The sequence below is a fragment of the Salarias fasciatus genome, chromosome 4 (assembly GCF_902148845.1).
Source record: "Salarias fasciatus chromosome 4, fSalaFa1.1, whole genome shotgun sequence".
Lineage (NCBI taxonomy): Eukaryota > Metazoa > Chordata > Actinopteri > Blenniiformes > Blenniidae > Salarias > Salarias fasciatus.
The window spans coordinates 12953875-12980146 of record NC_043748.1 but is presented as its reverse complement, the minus strand read 5'-3'; the positions used below and the strand labels follow the sequence as shown (position 1 = coordinate 12980146).

At 44.3% G+C, this 26272-nt stretch overlaps 1 protein-coding gene across 5 annotated transcripts in view; it reads right to left on the bottom strand.

The window, feature by feature from the left end:
- The window catches only part of LOC115387146 (RNA binding protein fox-1 homolog 2-like), a 50394-nt gene that overhangs the window by 405 nt on the left and 23717 nt on the right, over positions 1-26272 (bottom strand). For 2 of the 5 annotated variants that reach the window (XM_030089744.1, XM_030089746.1), the window contains 9 exons: positions 23338-23541; positions 21312-21485; positions 19709-19762; positions 19361-19453; positions 8635-8722; positions 7289-7598; positions 6098-6140; positions 1934-2034; positions 124-199 (listed from right to left, as the gene is read on the bottom strand). In XM_030089744.1, the coding sequence (XP_029945604.1) occupies positions 124-199; positions 1934-2034; positions 6098-6140; positions 7289-7598; positions 8635-8722; positions 19361-19453; positions 19709-19762; positions 21312-21485; positions 23338-23541 (1143 nt within the window). The remainder of the gene's footprint in view (positions 1-123; positions 200-1933; positions 2035-6097; positions 6141-7288; positions 7599-8634; positions 8723-19360; positions 19454-19708; positions 19763-21311; positions 21486-23337; positions 23542-26272) is intronic. The other 3 variants (XM_030089745.1, XR_003931344.1, XM_030089747.1) reach the window with 3 other exon arrangements.

Here is a 26272-nt window from a genome sequence, read left to right as displayed (position 1 = left end):
GAAGAGACAACGGCGCGTGTGAAGGAGGAAAATAAACACTTCCTGTCCTGACAATTAGAGAAGGACTGTGAACCTGCAGACACTCGCTCATACTGTGGATGTTTGGTGTGAAGGTTCACTCACCATGGCTCCCACTCCGTAAGCAGCAGCAGCTGGAGCTAAAGCGTGGTACGGATCCGTGGTGTACACCCGGCCGTAACTGGGAAGGCAAGCGACACACAACAGCCTGTTGACATCTGCTCAGAACATTCAAGATCCTTTATCCTTAATGTGATACAAGAAGAAAGATGACGCACTTTCATTTCCACTGTCACATGTTGCTAATTTGCTAAAAAGTCGTATAAATTGCACATGTTGTGATCCGAACGTTCTTCATTTCTTGACACAGCTTCTCTCTTTCAGTTACTTTCGGCCTGATTTGTCTCGAGTGCTCAGATTCTTCACTAAAGGCACTAAAAACGACTTCAATAAAAGAACTCATACACATTTTTCACTTCAGGAAAGGTAAACAAGTGCAGGTTGTGAAATGTAACCAAGCAAAAAAAAAAAAAAAAAAGCACAATGAGAAAACGGTTTTCTAATTTTATTGATCCATAACTCCTGTGTGGAAGTGTTGTTATTGTAGCACTGCTTGATACGCCTGATTAAAATCTTTTCTTAATTAAAACTCTGGTAATAGCCAAGCTTCAAAATAAACACTATGGAATTCAATTATTGTTGTTGTGGAAAGACTTGTGTGTTTAGAAACAAAGTTTTGTCATAAATACTCAAATAAAGACACCTGAAGCATCTCCGATGTAAAAATACATGTGTGCGACTATAAGCCATAAAGAAACTCTTTTTATGTGGTAAAGAATTAAATTATTTTCTTCTTTTCTGCAACAGAGGCGGCCGCAGTCTTTATCACCGCAGCTCTTTTTCTATTTATTTCCATTTTCCTGCTTCACGGTTGACTGAGCGAATATCCAGAATTACACTTTGGCCAGCTCATGTGAATTCACGGAGAGTCCCGCCTCGGCGCTTTGTCATTCAGCCGCTGTGCAAAGTCTGACGTTAAATAAACAACCTGCGCATTGTATTCACCGAGTTGTTGTATTTGCCCTGTGATCACAATAAATACTGGAGCTGCTGAGAAGATGTACTGCGAACCTCTGAGGGTGAAACCTGGTTCTAGCTTCTTCTTTTATTTTTTTTAGCAGTTTTCCTCACCCAGTTTTCACTGTGTCACATGATGCATGAGCTCAAACACGCCAGCACAAACAGTACTAGTTTCGATGGAGAAGATATAATCAAGCTAGCAGGGTTTGGGTTAAACCATAACCACAGAATTTTAGTCAAACATCTGGATATTTAACCAGGACAGACCGACAGCGGCCAGCGGCTCTCAGGCCAATTTAACATCAGAGACGCTGGAAGCGAGCCCAGTCTGGGAAAATAACAGCTCATCATATCGACGCCAAACCGGTTTCAACTTAACTTTGGCCTGAGAGAATGTTTTCAAAAACAAAACCGCAATTTTTTAAATTTGCTCGCCTCCTTTGTATTGTTGAGCAGAACTTTTGCTCCACGCTTCATGTTCACAGGTATGTGCTCTCTGCTGACGAGCCTGAAGTAAAAATTCTGTTTGGTCAACAGAAAACGATCAAAAGGAGTCACTGTGTCGAGCAGAAGTGAGTGAAAACGGAAAGCGTTCGTCTCGTTTTGGGTATAAATGGGGAAAATGCTGTTACGGCTGTAGTGAACGGCTTCAGTTTCTTGCTGTTTTCAGGAATTCTGTCTCAGAGCGTTTCTCTATTATTCAATATTCTCTCAAATAGCTTTGCAAACAAATTCTTGTGTTTCCGGTTTTTTTCCCCTGAAAGCACAGAAAATCCTGACGCCTGTCCCAGAAGGCCGCGCCCCGCCGTGGCTGAGCGTCCTGGGTTGACCTCACCTGTCGCTGTAGGCGGCGGCGGCGGCCGTCGCTCCGGTTACGGCTGCCGGCTGGGCGTAGCGGTAGGCGGCGGCAGCGGCGGCGGCGGCAGGGTAGCCTCCCTGGAGACACACACACATACCACAGGACTCACTCACATGCCTCTGGAGGAGGAAACACCTGAGCTAAGGCGTGTGCATGAGAGGGACGGACTCCACATATCCACAGATGCAATAATCTGACAGTGAGACCAAAAAAAAAAGATACTCCAGCATCGAATATCTCATTTTCTTTAGCAATGCACTCGTATAATGCATTAGATAAAAGTGAGAAAAAAAAACTTTCTCAGTATTTGCAAAGAAAATGTAATTTATTACAACAGATAAAACAGCTTCCGTCAGTATATTGCATTTGTCTATGGGGAGAGGAGGTGTGTGGCTGAATGTGGAACTAGAAATGCTTTATCAGTGAGACAGAGGGAAGAAATTGGACTGTCGAAGTTGAGTTAGATTGGATTATCGCTGCTCTCGGGGAGGTTGGAGGTTTGGGTAAAAACACAGAAAGACAAACTGCTCGCACGGCCGAGGTCGTACAGGAACCTCAGCGTTTTCGGGACGGAGGATCTGAGCAATGAAGAGATATGTGAGGAGAACGACTAGAATCTGAAGACTAATGGATGCTGGAGTGTTCCAGTAGTGACAGTCAGTTAAAAAACAAAACAGTATGTTGTTATAATTGTGTCCTTTCACATGGATGTAGAGAAAGGGGAAAAACAGGAAGATGTAGGGGAAGAAGAAAAAAAAAAAATCACACACAAACACACCCACACAAGTCTAGACTGAGGATGATAATGTGGCCCGGCGCTGAGATCTGCATGCATGACCCAAACATTACAAGTCAGACCGAATGACAAAAACAGAAATGCACCATCCCACTGCATCTGGACCTGAGGAACGGCAAAGCACGACACAAACACTCCCACAATCCTCTGAGACGCCTGCAGGACACACAGCATTGGCGGGCGGGGGGGGGGGGGACGACGAGGGTTATGACAGGAGGGGGAGGGGGAGGGGTCAGAGAGCCAGGCTGTCTGGGTGAGTGCTGGGAAAAGAGGAGGTAGAGGAACGCCTGCATGCAGCAGCTGATCAGCACATGCGTCGATGATCGTCCTGCGAGGGGCGGTTAATTCAGGAAGAGACCGTGTTCTCAGTTTGGGCTCGTCGCTCCGCTTGGCCGACTTCAACTGCGAGACCGGAGCCTCCCCAATTGACAGAAATGATCCGAAACAGTGATTTCTAATCGCTTCCAATTTAGGAACAATTTGAGCTTCAAACAAAAACAGCACAGTCATCGGTTTGCAGACGCTTGCAAAGAGAACTTTTCATTTAGTGCTGATGATCAATTCCAACTTTATTTAATATCTCACATCTTGAAGATCCAATGTGTCGGGAATTAAAAATAGAGCGCAGCTCCAGTCCTCCCGCTCACACTCTTCCTCGGCTGCTGTAACATCTCGCTTTTCTCCACAGGATCGATATGCTGTTACCTTATTCCGCTGCTTTGTGTGAGGCTGTCAGGACGGATTTTAACACACTTTTCACAATACACGAGTTCCACTGGCAGAGAATCGCAGCACAGTCATCATGTAGGACTAATGACGCCGCCTCAGTCTCGTCTCATCGCCAGACAACCCTTCAGTAAGAAGAGTCTTTTTCGGAATATAAAGCTTGAGTTTTAAGGGTCAGGGTTTTTTATTTTTGTCTCGTTTCGATATAAAAAGTGTAATCTTGTTGCCTTGAGACCTGACAGAGTCTCCAGTAACATTTCTGATATGTGCACATCTTCTATGAACTTTTTTCTGCACGAAATTTCAACGACATTGAACTTATATTGCAAATATTTAAAGCTTAATAAATCTATTCATTCATTCATTTTCTGCCGCTGCTCCCTTTCGGGGTCGCGGGTGGCTGGAGCCGATCCCAGCTGCTGTGGGCGAAGGCGGGGTACACCCTGGACAGGTCGCCAGTCTGTCGCAGGGCTGACATATATAGAGACAGACAACCATTCACTCACGCATTCATACCTAGGGGCAATTTAGGGTGACCAATTAACCTACCATGCATGTTTTTGGACCGTGGGAGGAAGCCGGAGTACCCGGAGGGAACCCACGCACACACGGGGAGAACATGCAAACTCCACACAGAAAGGCCCCGAGCCCCGGCCGGTATTTGAACCCAGGACCTTCTTGCTGTGAGGCAAGAGCGCTAACCACCACGCCACCGTGCAGCCCATTAATAAATCTATGACCTATAAATTACAAACGCTGGATTTTCCATTAAAATTATTTATTCTAAGCATTCATGAATAGCATGTCGGCAGCTGCTGCTCCTACAACAGGTTTATGTTTCCTGTCTTGTTCTGCCTCGCCATCTAACGAGTCTCTAGGTTTTAAAATGAAGGGGATTCAACCGAGACGTCTCGATGCAGTGATCATTTTACAACAGGAAGTGATTAATGACTGATCAGAAACAACAAAGATTCAATCCCATCTTGACAACCTGTGGAGCTACTGACTAAAATTTAAGAGTCAGTATGTTCTATGTCTAAAACTAATGTTCTTCTTTGAGGTGTCCCACAGGGCTCGACTTCTCAGCCCCTTTCGCATCTATTTTCAATTTACCTATATCTCAGCACGATGATTTATAATTGAGGCCAAACTATTCACATATCAATGCTCTTAGTTATGATTATCCTGACCGGTTCATTACACAAACTGAGATCTAATCCCATTAGCGGTCGACACGGTGGAGCTGAAACGATGTTAAACTGTTATCACTCACATTCGGCTCCTCAAACGACCCTGCACCTGAATGTATTTGTGATTTAATGGCCGGGTGTGATCCCTCTTGGTCATTCACACCGACGGATGGAGCCCTGCTGGTTGACCTCCGGTCACATCCGGTGACAGAAGGTAATTGAGCGAGCTGCAATAAAAAGGCTCCGCATGACAGCGCCCTTCAGTCTCTCTACATTCAATTAAAACTCATCCGAAGCCGTCGGAACTACTGACTTTCACAAGGATTCGGTTCTCTTGTTTACCTTTTGTGTCTCTGACAAGTGTGTGCAAACATTTGACTGAAGCTGTTTCGTTATATTCGCCAACAAGAGGAAAAAAAAACTACAGTCAGGAAGCATTTTCCTCTAAAACTCGCCAACAAAGGAAAAAAAAAAAAAAAAAAAAAAAAGAGATCAGGCTCTCTTTTGAACAGGCTGGTAAAAATATGCACACAGTATTATTTAGTAGTTTAGTAAACAAAACAAACAAAGCCCCTTTCCAACATTTGGAATAAAGTGCACATTTCAGTGAGTTAGTAGAGAAACGAAGCAAAATTCAAAGCAGTAGTACTTTTTTTTTTCTGATATATAATAAACAACTAAAAAGACAACATGTTCCAGATCGGAAGGTGATTCATAAGATCAGAGGGAGTAGTAACAACAATGCACACTGTTGGTTTTGTGTTGAGATGACCCTACCTGAGGCAATCTGGGACTAAGGACTGAGTCCTGAAACACTAGTCTATAGAGAGAACAGAAACAACCGTTGTCAACCTGGATACACGCACACACACGCACGCACGCACACACACGCTTCTTCACAAGCTCATACTCTGCTGCACTCTGCCGCATCCGCCTACAGAGCAGCCTTTGTAGTGGTGTTCGAGACCCTCCATCCTATCACCGTGCTGTCACAGCTGGGTTGATTCTTTTTTTTTTTTTTTTTTTTTAACTCTCGTATTTTTATTTTAAAATCAGTGCCGCCGAGTTTGACCCAGTGTACAAAACCCACATTTTTGTCACACATAGCAAAAAAAAATAAAAAAGAAAAAGAAAAGAAAAGAAAAAAAAAACCCTTCAGGCATGAACCATCTGGTATGATGGAAGGTTTTTGTGCAAATTTGTGGCATGTTGTGCTTTTCGACAGCTCTTCATCGTGGATTCACCAATATGCAGGCAGCTCTGTGCAGCGCATGACTGGACGCACATGCAGAATCACCCCCAGAGGAAACAAAAAAACAAAACAACCAACAAAAAAAAAAAAAAAAACAAGGAGCAGGAGAGTCGTGAGGGAGGGAGGATAGGGGGAGGAAAAGAGATGATGTGTTGGCTGGAAGTGGATTTACTTACATACAAGTCTGCAGCTCCGTAAAACCCATCCTGATACACCACGCTGAGAGAGGGAGGACATCGGGGCAGAGGGGGCAGATTCAGGGAGGGGGAGGGAATGGTGGTGGTGGGGGGGAGTGCACAGTCCCAACACAAAAAAACAGTGGACGGAGGGTCAAAACACAGCAAAAAAAGAAAAAAAAAAGGATGATGGAGAGAGAGAGAGAGAAAGAGAGAAAAGTAGTTATTTCACACCCATGCAGCATGCAGAGGAAATACAACTTCCATTTAAGCTCCACGACTGCGACTGGAAACTTTAATAAACACACACATGGGGATCGTTGGGCTGAAATGAGACTATTAGCTGCTATTGTTCCCCAGATACTTGGAAGCTTAAAGCAATAAAGGCCACTTTGACTTGCATAATGTCTAAAGGAGATGGGGTTTTTTGTTTTTTTTTTTGGGGGGGGGGGGGGGGGGGGGGGGGGCGTTCAGTGGAGCGGATATGGATAAGGTATTTCCCGCATCCCCCAATTTCTCGTTGTTGAGCTTGAATTCAGATGTGGTCGTAGCAAGCGGCCGACGGTTAACCAGTCAGTGCTGCCTTGATCCGAACGCCGCAGCAGTCGCTTCCCCTTCCCCCGACAGCCAATCATCACAGCACAGCAACAACAGCATGCACGGTAAACATAACCGGGGGATTAATACGTTCAGAAAAGAAGAAGAAAAAAAAAAAAACTAATCGAGGTAAACTGCAGCATATCTGAGTGTGGACTGTGAGTGTGTGTGTGTGTGTGTGTGTGTGTGTGTGTTTATGCTAATGCGCCGTTGCTGGGTATCTGTGTGTTTATTCAAATGAGCCTTCGATGGTGCAATCCCATCAGCGTGTCATATTGGGCTGAAGCGCCGGTGAAATGACTGACAATGAGCCAATTGGGCCGCCGGAGAGCCTGAAGTGTGAATCGTGTTCAGACTGAATGAGCACAGCTGCGTTAAACACCGACCTGGTCAAACAGGAATTTGGAGTGTGACTCGCGAGGTGTTGCTCGATAGGTTTACTTAAGCACCGAACACAACAGATTGTTGTTTTTTTTGTTTTTTTTCATCCTTCTCTTTCCGGACCGCTTCGCTGTAAAAGCCGGAGACCCGACAGGAGCCACGAGGCGGCTGAAGGGAAACAGCTGCCGTCTGCGGGGAGGCAGATCTTCTCACCCAGGGTAGGCGGGGATGGCGGGCTGAGGCACCGCTGCCCGCACGGCGCTGTAGACGGGCCGGCCTCGGCCCCTCAGGTGGGCGCCGCGGAACGCCGCCGCCGCCGTCGTGGCTGCTGCAGCGGCGGCCGAGGGGTACGGAAACCCTGGGACTGAATGGAAAGACGAGAAATTGCAGGACAAGCGCCGCAGGAATATGAATAAAACAGTTGTGCATTCTGTGGACGTGGACAGTCGAGTGGAGGCGAGCTCACCTGCGTAGAGCTCGGGTCCGTACACCGCTCCCACCATGGGGCTCAACTTCCACCCTGCTGATGGTCACACAGAAGGAAAGAGGAAATTTAATAAAACACGTCTGCTGAACCTGAAGAGAGAATTTCAACAGCATGAATCTTATTTCATGATTATTTAACTGGTGTGTATTTTGTGTTGGCAAAACTGAACACGCAGGCATTATCCCCCATTTATATCTAATCTTTTAGACAGTGATGTTAGCGTCTGCATTCCCTAATAACGATGAACTTAAACTATAAGGCAAACGTGTCAAACTCTTTCAGGTCACACACGGCACATTTAGGGCAAGAAAAACACTATAAGTTCACATTTACCTCACCTGTTTATCGCGAACAATTTAGTTCGGTTCTTTTTTCCGTAACAAGGTCAGACTAAACCCTCCTCAGACTTAATGCATGAAAAATGGTCACAAAGTGCTAATAATAGAACTAATATAGAAAAGGGAATTGAATTAAAAACATGACAATAAGAGAGAACAGAACAATACAGTGCTGTTACAATGACTGAAATTAATAATATTAAAGTCATATAGTCACAGATCGCCAAACCCTTGACAAAAGAACTGAAAAACCGAGCAATGATGTTTCACTGCTGCACTCTGTTGGGTTCATCTCACTAAAACTACAGCGGCCTTTCTGAAAAATTTAGGAAGAACAGCTACTTTTTGAGGAACAGCTTTGTTTGTTTATCACTTCCAAATCTCTTCTTGTGGATTTAGAGTTGTTTGCCAGTTTTGACATCCCTTAAACGGATGATGATTGTTTCATGAAAACCAGATTTTTCCAACACTTGTCCCGACGCCGTTTACTCTGCTTCGTCGACTGTTCATCGATCTTCAGTGCGACTGACAAACACACGAGCAGCACGAGTACAAGGCCGTCGTGTCGCTGCAGAGCGGATGTTAGATTCAGGTCCGCCTGCACTCTGCAGCAGGTTTGTGTTTCAAACGCGCAGCAGAGACAAAGAGGGAACGGCGCCCGCTGCTCCCTGTGTGCCCACACTGTTTGGGATCATTAGACGGGCATTGTTAGTGCGCGTCACTGCGGCTGTTACCATAGGGCAGCGTGCTGAGAGCCTCTCCGTTAGGGTAGGGGCTGACCATTTTCTTGTTAGTCATCACCCTGGCGGTGGCGTTATTCACCTGGGGATGGAGGAGCAGACCGTCAGAGGCACAGACACAACAGCTCCGACACAGGAAAGCAGCACACACAATCAAATGGAGATCACAAGGCCAAGGCGAGTGTGTGTGTGTTGTGTTTTCATCATGTCTGCTGCTACAATCAGCTTCAACTGACATGGATGGTTTTTTTTTTCTTCCTTTTTTCTTTTTCACTTCATTTACTGTTAATGGGTCATTGAGTACGCCGGCGTGATTCAGAGTTACGGCCCATTTAGTTGTGCCAATTCGCATTTTTCAAAAATAATTCTGCCCGGAATGCGAGGCTTGTGCCGTAACCTTGTTTTTTTATGATCGAATTGCACTCCCGACGACATCGGAGCAGAAAGAAAAACCCGCTTCTGTTGACATCCGACGTTTAAATGCTGCGCACACTCGTACGGGAACATGCACCTCTGCAGAATAATAAAACATCAGCGGCGGCGGTGCAATGCTTCACCGGTGACACGGCCGCTGACTCTCTCCGTGGCGTCTGTATTTTGTGTCAACGTGCGTGTTTGTGAAGATTGTAAGGGGGGAATTTGTCTTTTAGTCATCATGCAATAAAAAGCAAGTTGCCCAGCAGAGATTTGGTGATTCATTATGGAGAGCTGCTCTGGGGTGCCATGGGGGGTTTGGCTGCAGATGTGCACATAAAGGAGGTAGTGGTGGTGGTTCGGGGGGATGGAGGGGGGGGATTGCACAGCAGAGGAAACTAAGCTGTGCTGCTTTTGTGGCATGCTCAGGTGAAAGTATTGTGTCATTTTAAGTCCGGTGTGCGTGGACTGTGCATGCTCGCTGACATTTCACATTAACGGTTAGGCCTTTTCAAATCCAAGATGGCTGAAAGTCTCCTCTCTGAGCTTCAAAGGCTCCCACTGCGGTCCCTTGATCTATCTTCATCTTCCTTTGATGGGCTTTAAGAGAAGGAGATTTCAGCTCTCCGTAATAACCGGCACTGTCCGAGCGTGCTTGGTGAGGTCGCACACTCGACTGTGTGGCAAGCTAAAGATTAATGACCTTTTGGTTAGATGAGCAGAGAGTGTGTGTGCTTGTGTGCGACAAAGGAGGACGGAGGAATGAGAGTGCCCGTGTGCACGTGCGCGCCCCCCACTCCCATTTAGAAGGCCGTTAGGGCCGAGAGTGTGTTTCCCATTGCTTCCCTCGGTGAGTCATGTTCTTTATCTGCGGAGCTTCATTCAGATGGAAATGAGGTTTACCTCATTTTTCGCTCGCTGGCTATCTGACACAACTGTCCGCCAGTGACTGAGCGCAAACAGTCGAAAATCTAAATCGAGTTAATGAGTCTAATTTTAAATTCTCTAACGCGGTGAAAATTGGGCCGGATGAGTCCCGAGGTGCCGAGCTGAGTGGTAACTACCTTTAACGACGCAGAGGTTAGTAGTTTATGCTGATGACTCTCTGCTCTGGGCCACCATTTTTTTTTTTAATCCATTCTCATTTTACATAAAACAGATCGTGATGAAAATCAGTTCCTGTAAAATTCTGAAATACTTCATTAATCAAACGCATTCTATTTCAGTGGCCACAAACGTCCTGATTTTGTCTTGAGTGGGCTGGACGGGTAAAATATGCCATTAAATAGTGCTACGAAATTAAATTCAACATTTTTCTTTGATGTGGCAAAGATATGTGCTGAAAAGGTGTTTCAAAAACACAGGCCTTATGTTTGACACCTCTGATATAAAGTAAGCATAGTGAGGATAACTGGAAGGATAAGACTGATACAAAAGCCAACAGTTACGATACTTGCAAATTACATGAAAAGAACTTACCAGATATTTTAAATTAACCCTTTTAACATGCAGTACGAGTGACATTCAAACATCATATTGCTGCAAATAACACAATGTGTGAAGAGATAGTGGGGATTAGTAGTGTATAGGGAATATTTATTGATTTGACATCTACCATATTTAATTTTTCTAGCTGAAAATAGTGAAATTTTGCCAACATAAATGCTTAAATGCTGTCTGTATCTTTTAGCTAAATGTATAAAAAAAAATTCTCAAAGCTACTGATTTCTTTGAACATGGTAATCAAACTGTTGAGTGTGTGTGAGCGTGTGTAATGTGCAAGTCATGAAACTGGTTGACAGGTTGAACACATGCAAATCAACAGACCAATATGGAAGGCAAGTCCAAAGTGTTAATGATTAATAAAACATTCATCATTTCTCATCCCACTTTTGCCCTCCCAGTCCAGCCTGGACAATTGAGGAAAAAAAAAAAAACAAAACAACAAAAAAACAGACGAAATTAAGTCACATTTCCATATGAAACCAAACTTGTGGGGTTTACATACCTAAAAAGAAAATCAACAAAATACAAAAGAGAAGGAGAGAAAGAAGGGGTGCAAAAACATTTCTTCAACAAAATTAATAATCATATAAACACAGAAATTACACGCAGCCAAATATGGGCGCATCACATGACCAAGAGTGAGTAACAAACTCAACGGAAAAAAAAAGAGAGAGAGAGAGAAAGAATCAGCCAATCAGCAAGCGTCGGATGCAGCATAGAGACCAATCAAAACAACCGGAGCACTCCCACATCAACACAGAGGAGACGGGGATGGGACGGGTCAGTTCGGAGGACGGGATGCAGGTGAGACGTAAAGAGACAGAGCCAGTCCATCGACAAAAACAGGAGAACGCATCAATGAAGTGAGGACAAAGAGGAGGACAGGGGAGAGAGATCCACATGAGCAAAACACACACGACGAAAAGAAAAAACTATTAACGAGTACAGAGAAAAAAAAAAAAAAAAAAACATATATACCAAGGTGCATCATTCAAATAAAGCAATTAGATTTGGTGACCATTCTCCTGAAAATCTCATTATGTGTGGTGGGTTGAGAAACAGAGCACCAAAGGATGGAGGGAACAGAGAGAGGAGAGAGAGCAGAGAGAGGAGATAGAGAGAGGAGAGTGAGAGAGGGAGCAGTCCTCATTCCCAAAAAAGGAGAAAAACAAAATAAACATGAGACACTATGCCAGGCATTGAAACTGTGTGTCACAAACTGAGACCAGTACACTACCACTACGACTACTACTACTACGACTACTAATGCACAGACAGTCCACTACAAGAAGACCAAACCAAAAGAGGAAAACAAAACGACAGCGTAACCAGAGACCCAAAATAACAAAAAAACAACAAAACAAAAAAAAAAACAGCAAGGTAAACCCCATATCGGTTTAGAGATGCATATGGTGACACAGCACTGGCTGATTTGGAGGAGTCGGCTGCACCAGCTCTTCATTCTGTCACGCTTTCTATTCAAGTGTCATTTTTAGGAAAAGGGTTGCACCAAACAGACGAACCACACAAACAAACCTCTGCATGTTTCACAAGTCTTCAACCGCTAATCTATATTGTAAAGAAACTCAGAGCTGCATATGAAGCCGGGCATAAAAAAAAAAATAAAAGGAATCTTCGTCATTGTGCCGTTACTGAAGTCCTTCAGTCACTTCAGAAATGAAAATACCATCTGTAGAATAAAATCAATGTGTAAGAGTGTGAACAATTAAAGATTATAGTTCAGACTCAAGGCCATGTTGAGTCAAATGGACTTCAAGGAAAGAATTTGCTTTAATGAAAAATAGAGGGTTTAATAAAGAAAAGCGTTATTCTTTAAAAGCCTTTTCACCAATGATTAGACCAATTCTGAGCTACTCTTGCTGAATTATTGAAATAGAATTTCAATATAAACAGATGTTATCTCTGGACACTTTTCCCACTGTGAAGCAACAGGAAATGGTCTAATTGCCTGAATTCAGACAGTATTTTGTTAATGACGTCTGTGGTTCTGAGTTGTTTTGCTGTCTAGTTTAAGAGTTACAATAACCACTTCCACAACATTAGGGAAGGCCACATTTTGTAGGCAATTAAATAAAAAAAAAAAGGCAAGTAAACAACAAACATTTTTTGCTGTGGCTGTTAGAATGTGCATAACACATGATTCATTTTCGAGAAGCAGAAAATAAAATCCAGGTAATTCCTTCCCTGAGTGTCGATTTCAAATTAGTAAAGTCAACAAATCAGTTTGTCCTGGTAAAACTGGCACAATAACCAAGTAATAATTGCGACAATCACAAAAAAAAGCAGTGAAATCAGAAGGAATGGATTTATACGCGTGATAACAGACCTCAAATTATCAAACGGCTGTGCCAAAAAACCTTCAAACAGCCTGTTTATGGAGTTACTCAACACTGATGGGAAAGTTTTAAAGGTGCAACCCAATCTAGTAAATCCCAAAATGAAGGTTTCACGGTAATCATTCTTGAAGAGGATCTTTGAAGAACTAGTGCAGCCCGAACCAGATATGGAGTACAGCTTCGTTTCCAGATGCATATACAATTATGAGAATATGACAGTTTCACGCATCTGAGAGCATAACAGCGTGTTAGTTTAGTTTGGAGATGTCCCGCCTTTGTCTTGGCAGGAGAGACAGGCAGAGGTTTAACCGTCTGCTCTGCGGCGTGCCAACATGCCGGCTGGCCACATGTTGAGCAACAGCCTTCAACTTGTATGAACTCCTTCCCTACATCTGTGATGTGTTGGCTCACACTTTTCAAATGCACGCTGCGTCCAATTGGGGGCGAAAAAAAAAAAAGGAAAAAAATAAAATAAAATTGACAAATGTAGTGGGCCAAAAGCAGGCAGGTCAGTACGATGAATTGAAAGGAAAAAAAAAACCCCTCCAAAAATCAGAGCAGCCTTATTTGCCCCGCAGCTCTGCATTCACTCAAAAGCAATCGCAAGGCAGCAACAGGGAGCAAAGCTTCGTATCATTTCTGCTGATTTCTATTAATCGAGAGGATGAAAACTGTACACATTGAGTCCGATGCAGAATTAATCAGATGGATTGTAGAGAGCCGTGTCATTGCATAGAGGAGGGTGATTACATTCGGTCATTCCCAGTGAGGTGTTAATGACGTGGTGGGAGGGTTGGGGAGGGGGGGGAGGGGGGGTACACAAGATATTACTGCTGGAGGATCCAGTCTGCTGAAAGATGCTGTGTCCATCTGCCTGTGTGTCTGTGATACTGTGCTGTACAGTTACATAATATTGTTTTCTGGGGCACTAACACTGCATGTGCCTGAAAAACCGAAAAACAAAACAAAATGTGTGATAATAACGAAAATGATCAAACTGCATCTAATGGCCGTATCAAGGGCGGGTGGGGGAGGGGAGGGGAGAGGGGGATCAGTTCAGTGATAGATGTTTGTACACAACTTACCGTTGCCGCAGAAACAGCGAGTGGTTACCGTGGAGACTGACAACAACACACAGAAGTCGTCAGGGAAACAGAAAAAATATAATAAATAAAGGAACAAATAATCCCAGGAACAAAAGAAACCTGAATGCCCCCCCTCCCCACCCACCTCCACCTCCACCTCCACCACCACCACCCCTCCCCCGTTGTCCCCTGACAGCAGCAGTGGTACACCCAAGAGCACAACATGAGAGGAAGAGGAGGAGGAGGAGGAGGAAGAAATGTGAGAGGATGCTCTGACCATCGCTGGAACCCGTCGTCTAGTCAACATGAAGATATGGGGCAACCTTGCCTTTAACACCCCCTCCCCCCCCCAAAAAAAAGAAAGAAAAATAGCCTTAAAACTGAGTATACATCTCCACAGAAAGAGTAGGAAAAAGCAGATACAAATTCACACCACTCTAACATAACAGCAGAGGAAAGGTTGTTTTATCGTCCTTGTTAGATGAGAAAAAAATCTCATTCCTGTGTGGCAACATTAATCCACAACGAGACGAGTGTGTCTGGAAGCTGCCTGTGGGCAGAGCCACCATTCAATTTAGGATTTTTTTTTTTAACCAGTCACCACAAGCTTAAATAGAAGTCCAACAATAAAAAAAAAAGGAGATTGGTGATAAAAACTAAAAATAATAGGGTAGAGATGACAGGTAAAACAAATAAAGCGGAGTGTCACAATTAGAAAAACAACCACAGAGACAAAGACGGACGTGACTGGCGAGAAGAGGATGAGAGAGAAAGAAATGGAGTCGACACACAAAGGAAGATCACAAAGAGTGCCGAAACGGGCAAAGTGCAAACTGTCTTTGCCACTTTCTTTTATCAGGCTTTTCTTCATTCTCACACACACGGCGTAGAAATCGCATACGTGGAAACATTTACATCGTCCTTCATTCATTTTGTCATGCAAAAAAGAAAAAAAAAGAAAAAAAAAGAAAAGCTCCGATGACAAAACAGCATCAATTCAATTCAAAATCTGGGGTGAGGAGGAGGAGGAGGAGGAAGGAAAGGAGGAGCAAAGGGAGGCAGGTGAACCTTCAACTCAGGCCAATCCAAGAACCCACAATCAAGTTCAATCAGTGAAATCAAACCGTCCCCGCTGGAAGGATTCACTATGTCTGTGTGTGTGTGTGTGTGTGTGTGTGTGTGTGTGTGTGTGTGTGTGTGTGTGTGTGTCTGTGTGTGTGTGTGTGGAAACGACTGATTGAAGGCCGAATGAGCTGAAGGCCAAGCCGAGCCCCACAGAGGAGTGTGAGGAGTGTGTGGCGACGGCAGCACCGGCTGATGACAATATGCATGGTCGGGCATGCAGAACCGCAGGCACGACTCCTCCTCATCCTCTCCACCACACACATCCATCACACAGCCATGATGGCATTTTCTCCCTTCCACACCCCCAGTTCCCCAAACGCCCGCCTCTATTTGCATGCAGGGTTATGCCACACACACACATACACACACACCTAAGCCAGTCCACGCTGAAGTATCTGACTAAAACTCTGCGCTGCGGAGGAGCCATCACTTCCCGTAACACTCCCGCAACACAGATCGACCGCAAACACACAATCTCAGAGCGGGAGCTGGTGAATGAGGGCCTGGAGGGTCCAATATGGTCTCTGGGAATGAGTGAGGATGCTCTCTCTCTCTTACCTATTTAACTGGAATCAAGTTGGAATTACTTGTTTAGAGCAGTGCAGGTCTGTGCTGCTAACTCGGCTGAGATATTACCCCAAAGTACTGCGAGCACCAAGGTGACACCACCTGTTCTCAATAAAACCCGGAGGCTTGTTTCCCTGCTCTCCTACACCCGTGGATCCATTCCCCAGACATCTCTGCAAAAGCAGGTTGAAATTACAGAATTTAATAAGCTTATAAAATTGAAACTGACTGTTAAATGTGTGACATTATGGACTTAGATTAAATCAGATGTATACCCTCTATTAAAGCCCTCCTGCAATCTGAGCCGAGTGATCAGTAAAATCCTCCGCTCAGTCTCCATCTTGTTTTATCAGCAAGCTCAAAGCCCAAGGACACCTGTGTTTTATTAGGGGGAAAAAAAAACTTGGCTTTCACTGCGAGGTGAATGAAGGTATGTGTTTAAAAAAAAAAAAATAGATGCCAAAAAATTTGAGAAAAATCTGAGGAATCCAATACAGACGGTTGTATTTAAAGCAGAGCAACATATAAAGAAACATTCTGGAAGTTGTATTTGGTGCAGCAGCGTTTTTAAAAAGTTGTGTTTTCCCCTGAGACAGATTGAGAGCATTTTCTTAAAGCCGTTTTCAGTGGCTTGTTGTCACGTAAACAGACACGACGGTTGAAGCAAATGTGACAAAATGCCGGAGAAATGACCATACAACTGGATGAAGTTGAGCTACGAGGCTTAAAAGTTTCTCACAACAGTGTTTTTGGTTTCAAATCCATTATCTCTCCTCAGCACACGTCCAGCCCTCCTCATCCTGGCCCCTCCGGCTTTTATCTCTAACCTGTTCAACCTTAGCAATCTATTCTTGACAAGTCCTCCGCAAGGCTGACAATTAAACTGTCACGATATATTTACAACTGTAGTCGCGTTGTGTGACCATAAAATCATTTACACACACACAAAGACACACACACACACACACACACACACACACCAGCGGTAGAACACTGGTAAATATCTCAGTTAGCAGATGCACTGCTTCCAACTGAAAGAGGCACACACTCGGTGACGGTGAGACCATGTTGGGACCCTTTAATGCACTTTGTGTAGCGGCCGGTGAACAGCAGAGGAGTGAAACGAGGAAAAATGAGAGTAGATGGTTGGGGTTGGCTTTGGAACGCTGTCCTCCTTTGAAAATATAATGTTATGTGTGGGTAATGCTTCATGTTAGGGCATACGCACAGTCACAGGGACAGCCGTGGATGGGCGGAGATGATTGTGTGCATGTTTGCGTGTGCGTACTGAAATACACACGGTCCGCGGCTATATATAGGCATAGAGGACTCTATGGTCTATATATAGGAGGAATGGTGATGAGATGGCATCACAGAGAAGCAGGTAGAGACAGAGTGAACTGTAGTTGGGCCACTTACATGGATACATTGGAAGCGTACAGGAAACTGACTTCTTCAAAGCGCAGAGTTTTATTCCAGACAAAGAGAAGTAACAGTGGAACTTTCAGTACAACAATTCTCTTTCTACACTCTTTCACATGAGCGACATACATGCACACTGTCAGCTTTTCTGAGGAGAGAAATAACTCGCTTCTATTGGCATGCACCGAAACAAACAAAAAAAGCCCCAGCATTCCTTCATAAATCATTCAGTCAGAAATCATACCGAGAGTTCAACTATCCAGCCTGTTTTCACTCAGTGGAACAAGACTACCAGACACTCAGGTGCAACTCATTTCATGCTGACTGAACAAGAAAAAAAACACAGTCCCATCAGCAAAACTATATTAACAGAAAGAATAAACATGCACGAGAGGAAAAGACATCCAGCTGTCTGCAGCTCAGTCCTCAGCTACATCAACTCAACCCATGCCAGTGGAGCATTACACTGTAAAGTCACACACAACAGCAAAGTATTCACAATGGCAAACAGGAGGCCTATATTTCAGAGTTTCTGAAGCATAACATGATATCCCATCTTTATCTCTAAAAATACAGTTCAACAAACTCTGAAATCGTGTGACCGTTCGAAGCTGCAGCAACATCTGCAAGTAAGGAGAACAGCCAGGGAGCATTGCCTCAAATAGAAGTGGTCGGCCCCTTTCTCCTTGGCTGGAGGAATGTATAAACACAAATCCGTTTTGTCCTGCGCCAGCCTTTTGTCTCTTCAAGCCCCATGCACCATAAACAGACAGGCTCCGCAGACTCCTGCTGCCGGCCCACCATGCAGCCCACATGTGACTGGCTACAGACCTCCACCACCACCACTACTGGAGTCACCACAGAGCACATGCAAAGAGACAACGGAAAAACAACAAAGACCCGCTTGCTCGGGAGGAGTGACCCACGTCATGCACAGAAAAAAAACTTGCAGAAAACACAGGATCGATACGAAAAGTTGGGGGACTTGATGCAGGGGGGGGGGGGGGGGGGGGGGGGGGGGGGGGGGGGGGGGGGGAAACAGGCTCCATCAGTATCCATTCAGCTTGCTGATTGACTGAAGGTGGAGGTGGCGGAGGGAGGATGTTGTACCGGTGGATGCAGGGTGGCTGCCGTTCAGTCTCAACCACACTGCAGCGGAACTGAAAGGGTCCGGCTTCATCCATCATGCAGCAACTGACGCGCACACAATCCACACACACACGCACACACACACGCACACACACAGTACAAGAACACCCGCCCGCGCCCGCACACACACACACACACACACACACACACATACACACAGTAAGCCCATGCAGAAATCCTGGCTTACAGTGGCTTAAGTCAAGTGATCCGATATGGATAAGTGGCTGATTGAAACCCCCCCAATCAAAATCAAAGAAGAGGAAAAAAAAAAAAACTGCTCTCAAAATCTCAGCACATGCTTCAGAAGAACATGAAAAAAAATGTGATCACACTTAAAAAAATATAAATAAATAAAATCAACAACTTCATAGCACTTCACGAACATGAAAACCTCCATCGGACAGAATCCCGACGTCCATACAAGTGAGCATGCGTCAGTGCTGCTGTGATTCCCAGCATGCTGCTGTAGCATCAGGAGCCAGAAGCTGTCACAACCGCTTAGCCACAGCACCGGGAGAGGGGAACACAGAAGGATATCTACACTAAGGGAGGGGGGAGAAAAAAAAAAAAAAAGGTGGGGAAGGAGCGTCTGACAGCAATCTGCCATGCATCATCCTTTCACTGCGTTCCTCTCGTGCCCTCCGGTGCGCGCCACACAAAACGTCATTCCAATTGTTTGCATGAGAAGTTGTGAACACCAGCGTGGCAACGAGTTGTGCATCAGTGGAGTAATTAAAAAAAACAAAAAACAAAGAGGCAATAAGTTAATGTGAAGAAATAAAAGAGCTGCAGGAAAGTACCCAGCATGCCTTATGTAGTGTTCTTGCACCCCCAAACATTCCCACCACAAAAAAAGACAAAAAGAGACAACAAAACAAGGAAGAAAGTCTTTTTTTTAATCAAAAAAAGGAAAACATATTGCAAAAGGACCAGGGAGTGGGATATCAGTGGGCTGCATCAGAGCATATCACTAAAGGGAGGATGGGAGCTAGCTGGCAGTCATGATCAAGCAGAATTACGATGGGAGTACAGAGAAAAGACAAAAAGAGAAGAAAGGGAGAGCGAGAGAGAGAGAGAGAGAGAGAGGAAAATTACCTCAATCTTACGACCTTCCACCAGCGTGCCGTGGAGCTTTTCTCGGGCTTTCTCAGCGTCTGCGCTGTTCTCAAATGTCACAAAGCCAAAACCCTGCGGCACACAGCAGAGGTTAAAGAGGCTGATGATGATGATGAGGAGGAGGAGGAGGAGGAGGAGGAGGAAGGGGGAATCTGTGAATCCCCAAACCTCAGGGTGCATTGTGACATTGTTTTAACAGATAGCTGAGCTTTCACAACAATGGCCTCCCATGTGGCGCGCTGGTAACACATCGCACAGTCACACTCGCAGGAGGGGCATGCATCGAGGGGACTGCTGTCGTCTGAATGAGGAAATAACTGCACTCACCTTTGAACCCCTCTCGTTAAAAATGATCTCTACGTCCAGAATCTTTCCAAATTGCTGTAAAACAAAACAAAACAAGAAAAAACAAGAATTATACTACTGGAGACGATGGATTTAGACAACTACATGCGCCACCATCCTGGTATCCCACTTATGTCTGGTCCGTACTGAAATGCATGTTACAGAGAACAAAGCAAAAAACGAGAAAGAGGAGAAGTGGATGAGGGAGATTAGGGATTGAGGCCGCCTTTTGGCTCATCTGACTTCCTTCTTAACTCTTGACTGCCTTCCAGTCACGTCAATTAGATACCAATAACAGCAAATGCTAAAAACTTGTGAAAAACAGCTGATGTCCAGGTTGCAGATGAGTTCATCAACAGTTCAGTGTTACAAAGTCAGCTGAAAACAAGTAGTAGCTAAAAGCACTCCTGTCTGTATTCGATGCCCAATTAGTGATTTCTGTTATTTGAGTTAGTGCGAGTCCAAGGCTATGATTGTGAGAATCTGAGATTGATTTGACTAATGCAGGCAGATCATTTTGACCTGGTTTTCATAAACGAAGGAGACGAAGTGCTTCCGATGCTTGAGGGGAACTAAAAGATTGAAGTGAGGGGAGATGTGAACTCTCCTCTGGGGTTGCTGAAAGCCTCGGTTTGTGCAATCTCCCCTCCATTCATTCATTTTCATTGTGAGGGCCCAAACACTTCTGATGACTATTTTCAATTATGTGCCGTTTCTCCTCATATGAGCGTCTGCAGTTGTGTTTTGCTGCGTTTTACTTCTGTATACACGCTTAGATCATATCTGAACTAGCCGGAAAAAGTTTGTTCTCTTTCCTCAGCTGCAGGTTTACATATTTGGAGAGGTATTAAAAGGTTAAATGTGTTTTCTGTGTTTGTATTTGAGCAGTTCAGACATATCATGAAGGTATATTTAGACTTGTGGGAGTCATCAAATATTTGTTTTGGATGTTGAACTTGAAAAGTGTGAAAACTCCTGGATAATATACTTCATATATAAAACACTCTAAAAAAAAAAAAAAAAAAAAACCAATAGAAGAGAGACTGCGGCTGTAATTGTCCAGCAGGAACGCCACACGTGTCATAAAGATGTCCCACAATCCTTTGCTTTGTAATGACCTCCCTCATTTACATGGTTTTACTGCAAAGTCACAAGCTTGTCCATCACACTGAGTTCCAGCTGCTTTACACTAGGGGTCACTGTTACACAAAAGACAAGCTCCTGAAGGCTCCCGTGTTTTTTTTTCTCCCCTCCTTTGCCTTGAACTCTGCTCTGCTCCATTTTTTTATCTCCCACTTTGTCACTCAGGTTAACAGACGAACACGCGAGACTATTTATCCCCTCGAGCTCTGACAGAACACCCACCAGCGTCTTCCCTTTTGTGCCGCCTTCACTCCTTTGTCTTTTTTTTTCTCGTGTCTGATCCTCAGCGAGGGGGCCCGTCTGAAGACGACCCTGCACGTCTAGACTGATTTATTGATCCAGTAGTTGACAAGAAGGGGGAGAAGGGAAAAAAAAAAAAAAAAAAAAAAAAAAAAAAAAGGATCCCACCCCTCAACCACACCGCACTGCTGCAGGTTCTCACCCCAAACATCTGCCGGAGGTCCGGGTCGCGGAAGCGGAAGGGGATGTTGGACACGTGGAGGCGTTTGGGGGTCCCTTTGGCCTCGGAGGAGTCGCCCGAGGAGCTGCCTGCTCCCGTTCCTCCGGTGGCGCACTGTACGCCCGCCTCGCCCTGAGACGTCTCCTCCGTCTTTCCCTGTGTGTGTGGGAGAAGAAGGAAAATGAAACTACCCCGTTTTCAGTCAGCAGTGCTAAAAATCACCTTGAGAATGAACAAACTATGAGAGAGCATGCCGAGGGGCCGGCTAAAATTAAGAATAACTTCACGTTCTGTGAAGACAGATAATGTGTATGATTGTGGAAACGCAAAAATGAAGCCTTCTGGCAAATGATTGGACAAAACATCGTTAAAGTTCGCCTTACAATATGTTGGAGAAGCACAAGAAGACAGAATATACAATTTCATTTTGCAACTTATTAACATCTAAGTCCTTGTCATCTAATTTCACAGCTTCAGCTTCAAAAGATACAAGCGAGGGACGAAGGAAAGATAGACGGTAGAAAATAAAACACTTTTCTTTAAGTAAGAGATGATGATGACAAATAGATTTTCTATTAGCTTAGAGACATAAATTTAGGATGTGAAGAGTTAATTTAAAAAAATTCACTTTTAATTTCATTTTAAAATCATTACGGCGGGACTCTGCGGGGGAAAAAAGAGAAAATGGAAAAAATTGTAGCCTTCTGTGAAATTTGAAGCTTGTACCTTCCAATATAGAAAGTTAATCAAAAAAAGAATATATATTGACCAAAGAACCACTCTATGATTGTGGAATTGGAGGGAAAAAAAAGCACTGTTCAGCCTAAAAATGTCACTTCTAACATATAATTTGATTTCAACAACCCTTTCTGAATAAATGAAGCCATAAATTGGAAAGATTGTCCTTCAATAAATTAGAAAAGCAGTCTCCAATGACACAGCTGGGATATCTTATCCTGTCGAGTAAAATGTGAGAATCCCACTAATCTAATAATCTCGTGTTGACTTTGAGGCGTGGGAACAGAAAATGTAAAATGCAACATAATCTACTAGTTTTAGAACTCATTTCTGCTGCATTATTAGATTCGAACATCGTGGAAATAAGCTGCAAAACGCCATTTTTAATCAGAAACTGATTAGAAAGTTTCTTCCTCTTTCAGAGAGCTGGGTGTCAGTGTAAAAATGTCAGTACGCTTTTTTAAATGAATTAAACATGAAGAAATATGCTTCAGAGTTGATTAGTTCATGTTCCAATGCTTGTTTCACTCCATCAGATTAGGAAAGAACATTAATTTCAGTGCATTTCAATAATTTGTTTCATCATATGTGTCAGACCAAACCAAATATATTTATATCAAGAGTTATTTTAGTAGTTACTACTGGAGTTTGTCTCTGGGCTCTGAATTATGGCTTCTGAAAGCTTTCAGGACGTCACATTCTGGAACATTATCCATTATGTTTTATGTCTTGATGCTGAAATTATTTTCTGCACAGTTTCATTTCATTTCAAGTAGAATTTGACTGGAATAGAAAGTAGCATCGTGATGAATTCTGCAATAATTCTTGATATTGAATGAGCCGCTTCACCTTATAAATGTGAACATTCTGAAATACTCATCATTGGCTTTGTTTACATAGACACTTTTCGGACTGATTGAATTCTGAGATCAGATCGTCCCGTTTACATGACTATTGAAAAAAGGTCATTTACATGCAACGAGAACATCATCCGATTCCATCGGTTTATGCTTTGCACTGTGACGCCACAAGCATGAGCCTACATTCAAGGGAAGCAATCCGATGTGTTGCATACATGGACTCTGATCGGATTCTCAACAGCGGTTCACTAATCTAATCAGACAGAAGTGTTTACATGACACAGATTTAATCAGATCACATTGCTGATGCTTCATTGGATGGCAGCTATTACCCAAAATTTGAAATATTTCTGTGGAACACAATGGAAAAGGGTAAAAGAAAAAAAAATGAATCAATACATGTAGCATACATTATTGTTGTTGGTCACGGTGGCAGCAGCAGCTCCATTAGCACCAGCCCCCACTTCTGCAGTACCCTGGCCCCCGGCACCAAACATGGCCCCGGGGCCAAACTCTGTTCCCGGGAGCCCGTTCTGAGGTGGCGGTGGAGGGGGGAAGGCCGCGAAGGGCGGGGCCACCAGACCCTCCTGTGCTCCTGTCGAATCCTGAGAGCCCTGTGGGAGCAGGGAGGGGGGGTAGAGAAAGATGGAGGCAGTTTAACATGCTGGATGTTCTCAGTGAGTCCTGATGGAGCGACGATGAGCGGGTTAAAACCCTGCCTATCAAATTTCACTCTCCCTCTTTTTCTCCTTTAACCACTCAGGCACTCCCTCATTCCCTGCCTGCTTTCCTCCTCCTCCTCCTCCTCCTCCTCTTGCTCCACCTCCATATCTCTGACAGGCGTGTGTTTTCAGTCAGCCGACCATGAAATATTTACAGCAAACACATCTATTATTAAAAGTCACAAAATTTGATACACGGTTTGGAGACCCGAAGATGCTTCTGGGATGGATGGACATGCAGGGAGATAAACACCAAGTCTGACATGCTAACCGTGGCATGTTTATAGCCGGCTGCCGCATTCTGTGAATACTTGTTTTCAGTATTTTTGGATTGCTTTTAGAGGCCATCTATATTTCATAATACATGCGCATCAGCTGGGGCTTTGTTGCCTCAGGTGCTTTTTCTTCTGCACTGTTACATCTGTATCAGCAGCAGGATCATCTGCAGCTCCAACACATGCCTTATCTGGTGTGTTTGTGTGTGTGTGTTGCGTGTGAGTGCAGCGACTGCACCGCATTCAATCATTTCATGCACTCAAGGGCATTTTGGACGTAGTTTCGCTTTGTTTTTTTTTTGTTTTGTTTTTTTTCAAAGGAAATAACTTTAAAACCAAAAACAGTGAATGGGAAAAAGGTGAGGGAGGACAAGAGGAGACTGAAAAAGGTTGAAAGGGGGCGGGCGGCAGGTTTGGGGGTCAGCGCCGCTTCCTCCATAGCAGAGCGGGCAGGATGACACACAGCATCAAACACCATTAACCACTGGTCTGGTCTCTGCCACAGGGCTGTATCTGGGCTGGGTGACGCCTAGAGACACTCCGTCTCCAGACAGCCTTTTTAATTAGAGCGAGTAACTAAGATGCCGCAAAGCAAATGGGCTCGCTCTCCCTCTCCCTCTGCTCTAATCCTATAGCCTGGCAGCTCGCAGTTCTCCTGCAGCGATGACCGCAGCGGCTGTAAACAGTCGGCTGAAGCTAAAAGGCCCATCTGCAGCACAGATAGCTCGCGGGGTCTGAGCCCGGCAGATAGCAGAGGCATCGCGGAAGGCCGTGTAATCCAAAAACGGGATGGAAAAAAAAAAAAAAAAGAGGGAAGCTTGTGTGCGGCAGCTCCTTGCTGCGGTACGACTAAATCTCTGTTTGGAAAGAATGTGCAAAAGCTGATTCTGTATCCTTTGCTCCGAACTTTTATCGCCTCGTCCTAAAATAGGGGGCACCGTCTGTATGTGAGCAAGAACTGAACTGTCTTTTGTCTGTCTTTGACGACTTGCAGAACAATCAGAAGTCTTTCAGGAGAGACTACAGAGGAATGGCCTTTCAAAAACCTGCTGACAAAAACACACCATGCAATAAAAATTAATTAATTTGGCTTCAACCCATCTTGACTACTATATATCAAAGCCTCGAAGTACTTATTAAGGCATGTGAGCTCATAAACAAGCAGTGGCCTGCGCTCAGCCACTAAAGGGTGTGTCAGATAGAAATATAGCAGCCTGAGGCCGACGCAGATACACACTCAGTGTTGTTGGGCAAAGACGAGAGTCTGAGAAAAAAAAAAAAAAAGAAATAAACAGAGGAGGTTAAAAACAAGACAGTACTCATTAACTTCACTGTTAGCAGCAGTAAACAGTGCTTTATGCACTCGATGGTTGACCATCAGTGTACCGAGGGTCATTTCACAGACTGTTTTAAGGATACCTTGCTCTCCATATTGCCACTGAGACCCCACGTTGATTTAGTGACAAAAAAAAAAGAAGAAGATAAAGAAGATGGATAGACGCTCCAGAAATCTGGAGAGGCAACCCATCATGTGTAAATCCAGATTTACTATGAGAAAGAAAAGTGTGATGATTTTTGCTGAAAATGAATTATTGGGTGAATTTATGGTCTCATAACCGGGGAGAGGGATGGGAGGATAAGATCAGAGAGGATAACGGCGCTAATTCGAGTCGACACAGGCATTCCTGACCTGCCGGCGGAGGAGCTGCACTGCCCTAGATGGCAGCATCATATAGTCAGTCAAAAGAGAGGGAGAAAGAAAGGGAGAGAAAGGAAAAAAAGGAATAATGGAAAAATAAAAGGGAGACTTAGCAGGAGGGGAGAAGAGGATTATAGGAAATAATGAGATACTCTGCGAAGGCCGCCTGGTCTGAAATTTCCACAGTTGAATTCTGACCGCGAGATACGATTTAAACCGGCGAAGATGTTGCATCAAAGTGACAGAAAGAGTCAACTAAAACCGAATCATGGAAAAAAAAAAAAAAAAAAAAAAATTAAGACCATCTGGAGGAAGACCTATCCATCCATGCTGCTTCGCTCTCACCTCATGCATGGCACACACACACAAACACACAGCAGCTGAGTTACCTGAGACACCATATGTTTTCCACACACACGATGAGGCGAGGCAGAGGCGGTCTTTCTCGCTGCAAACCTTTCAGGCGTGCGCCTGTCTGACTGCCGACTTTCAGCCTGCGACCACCGGAGTGAAACACGCACGCACACGTCGAATGCAGAAACGCACAGTGATGACAACTCAACTCATCAGTCATGTAAATTCATGACGATTTGCCTGCTGGAGCATCCACTGTCTGCACAATTTGGTGTTGAAAACAGAAATACTCTCC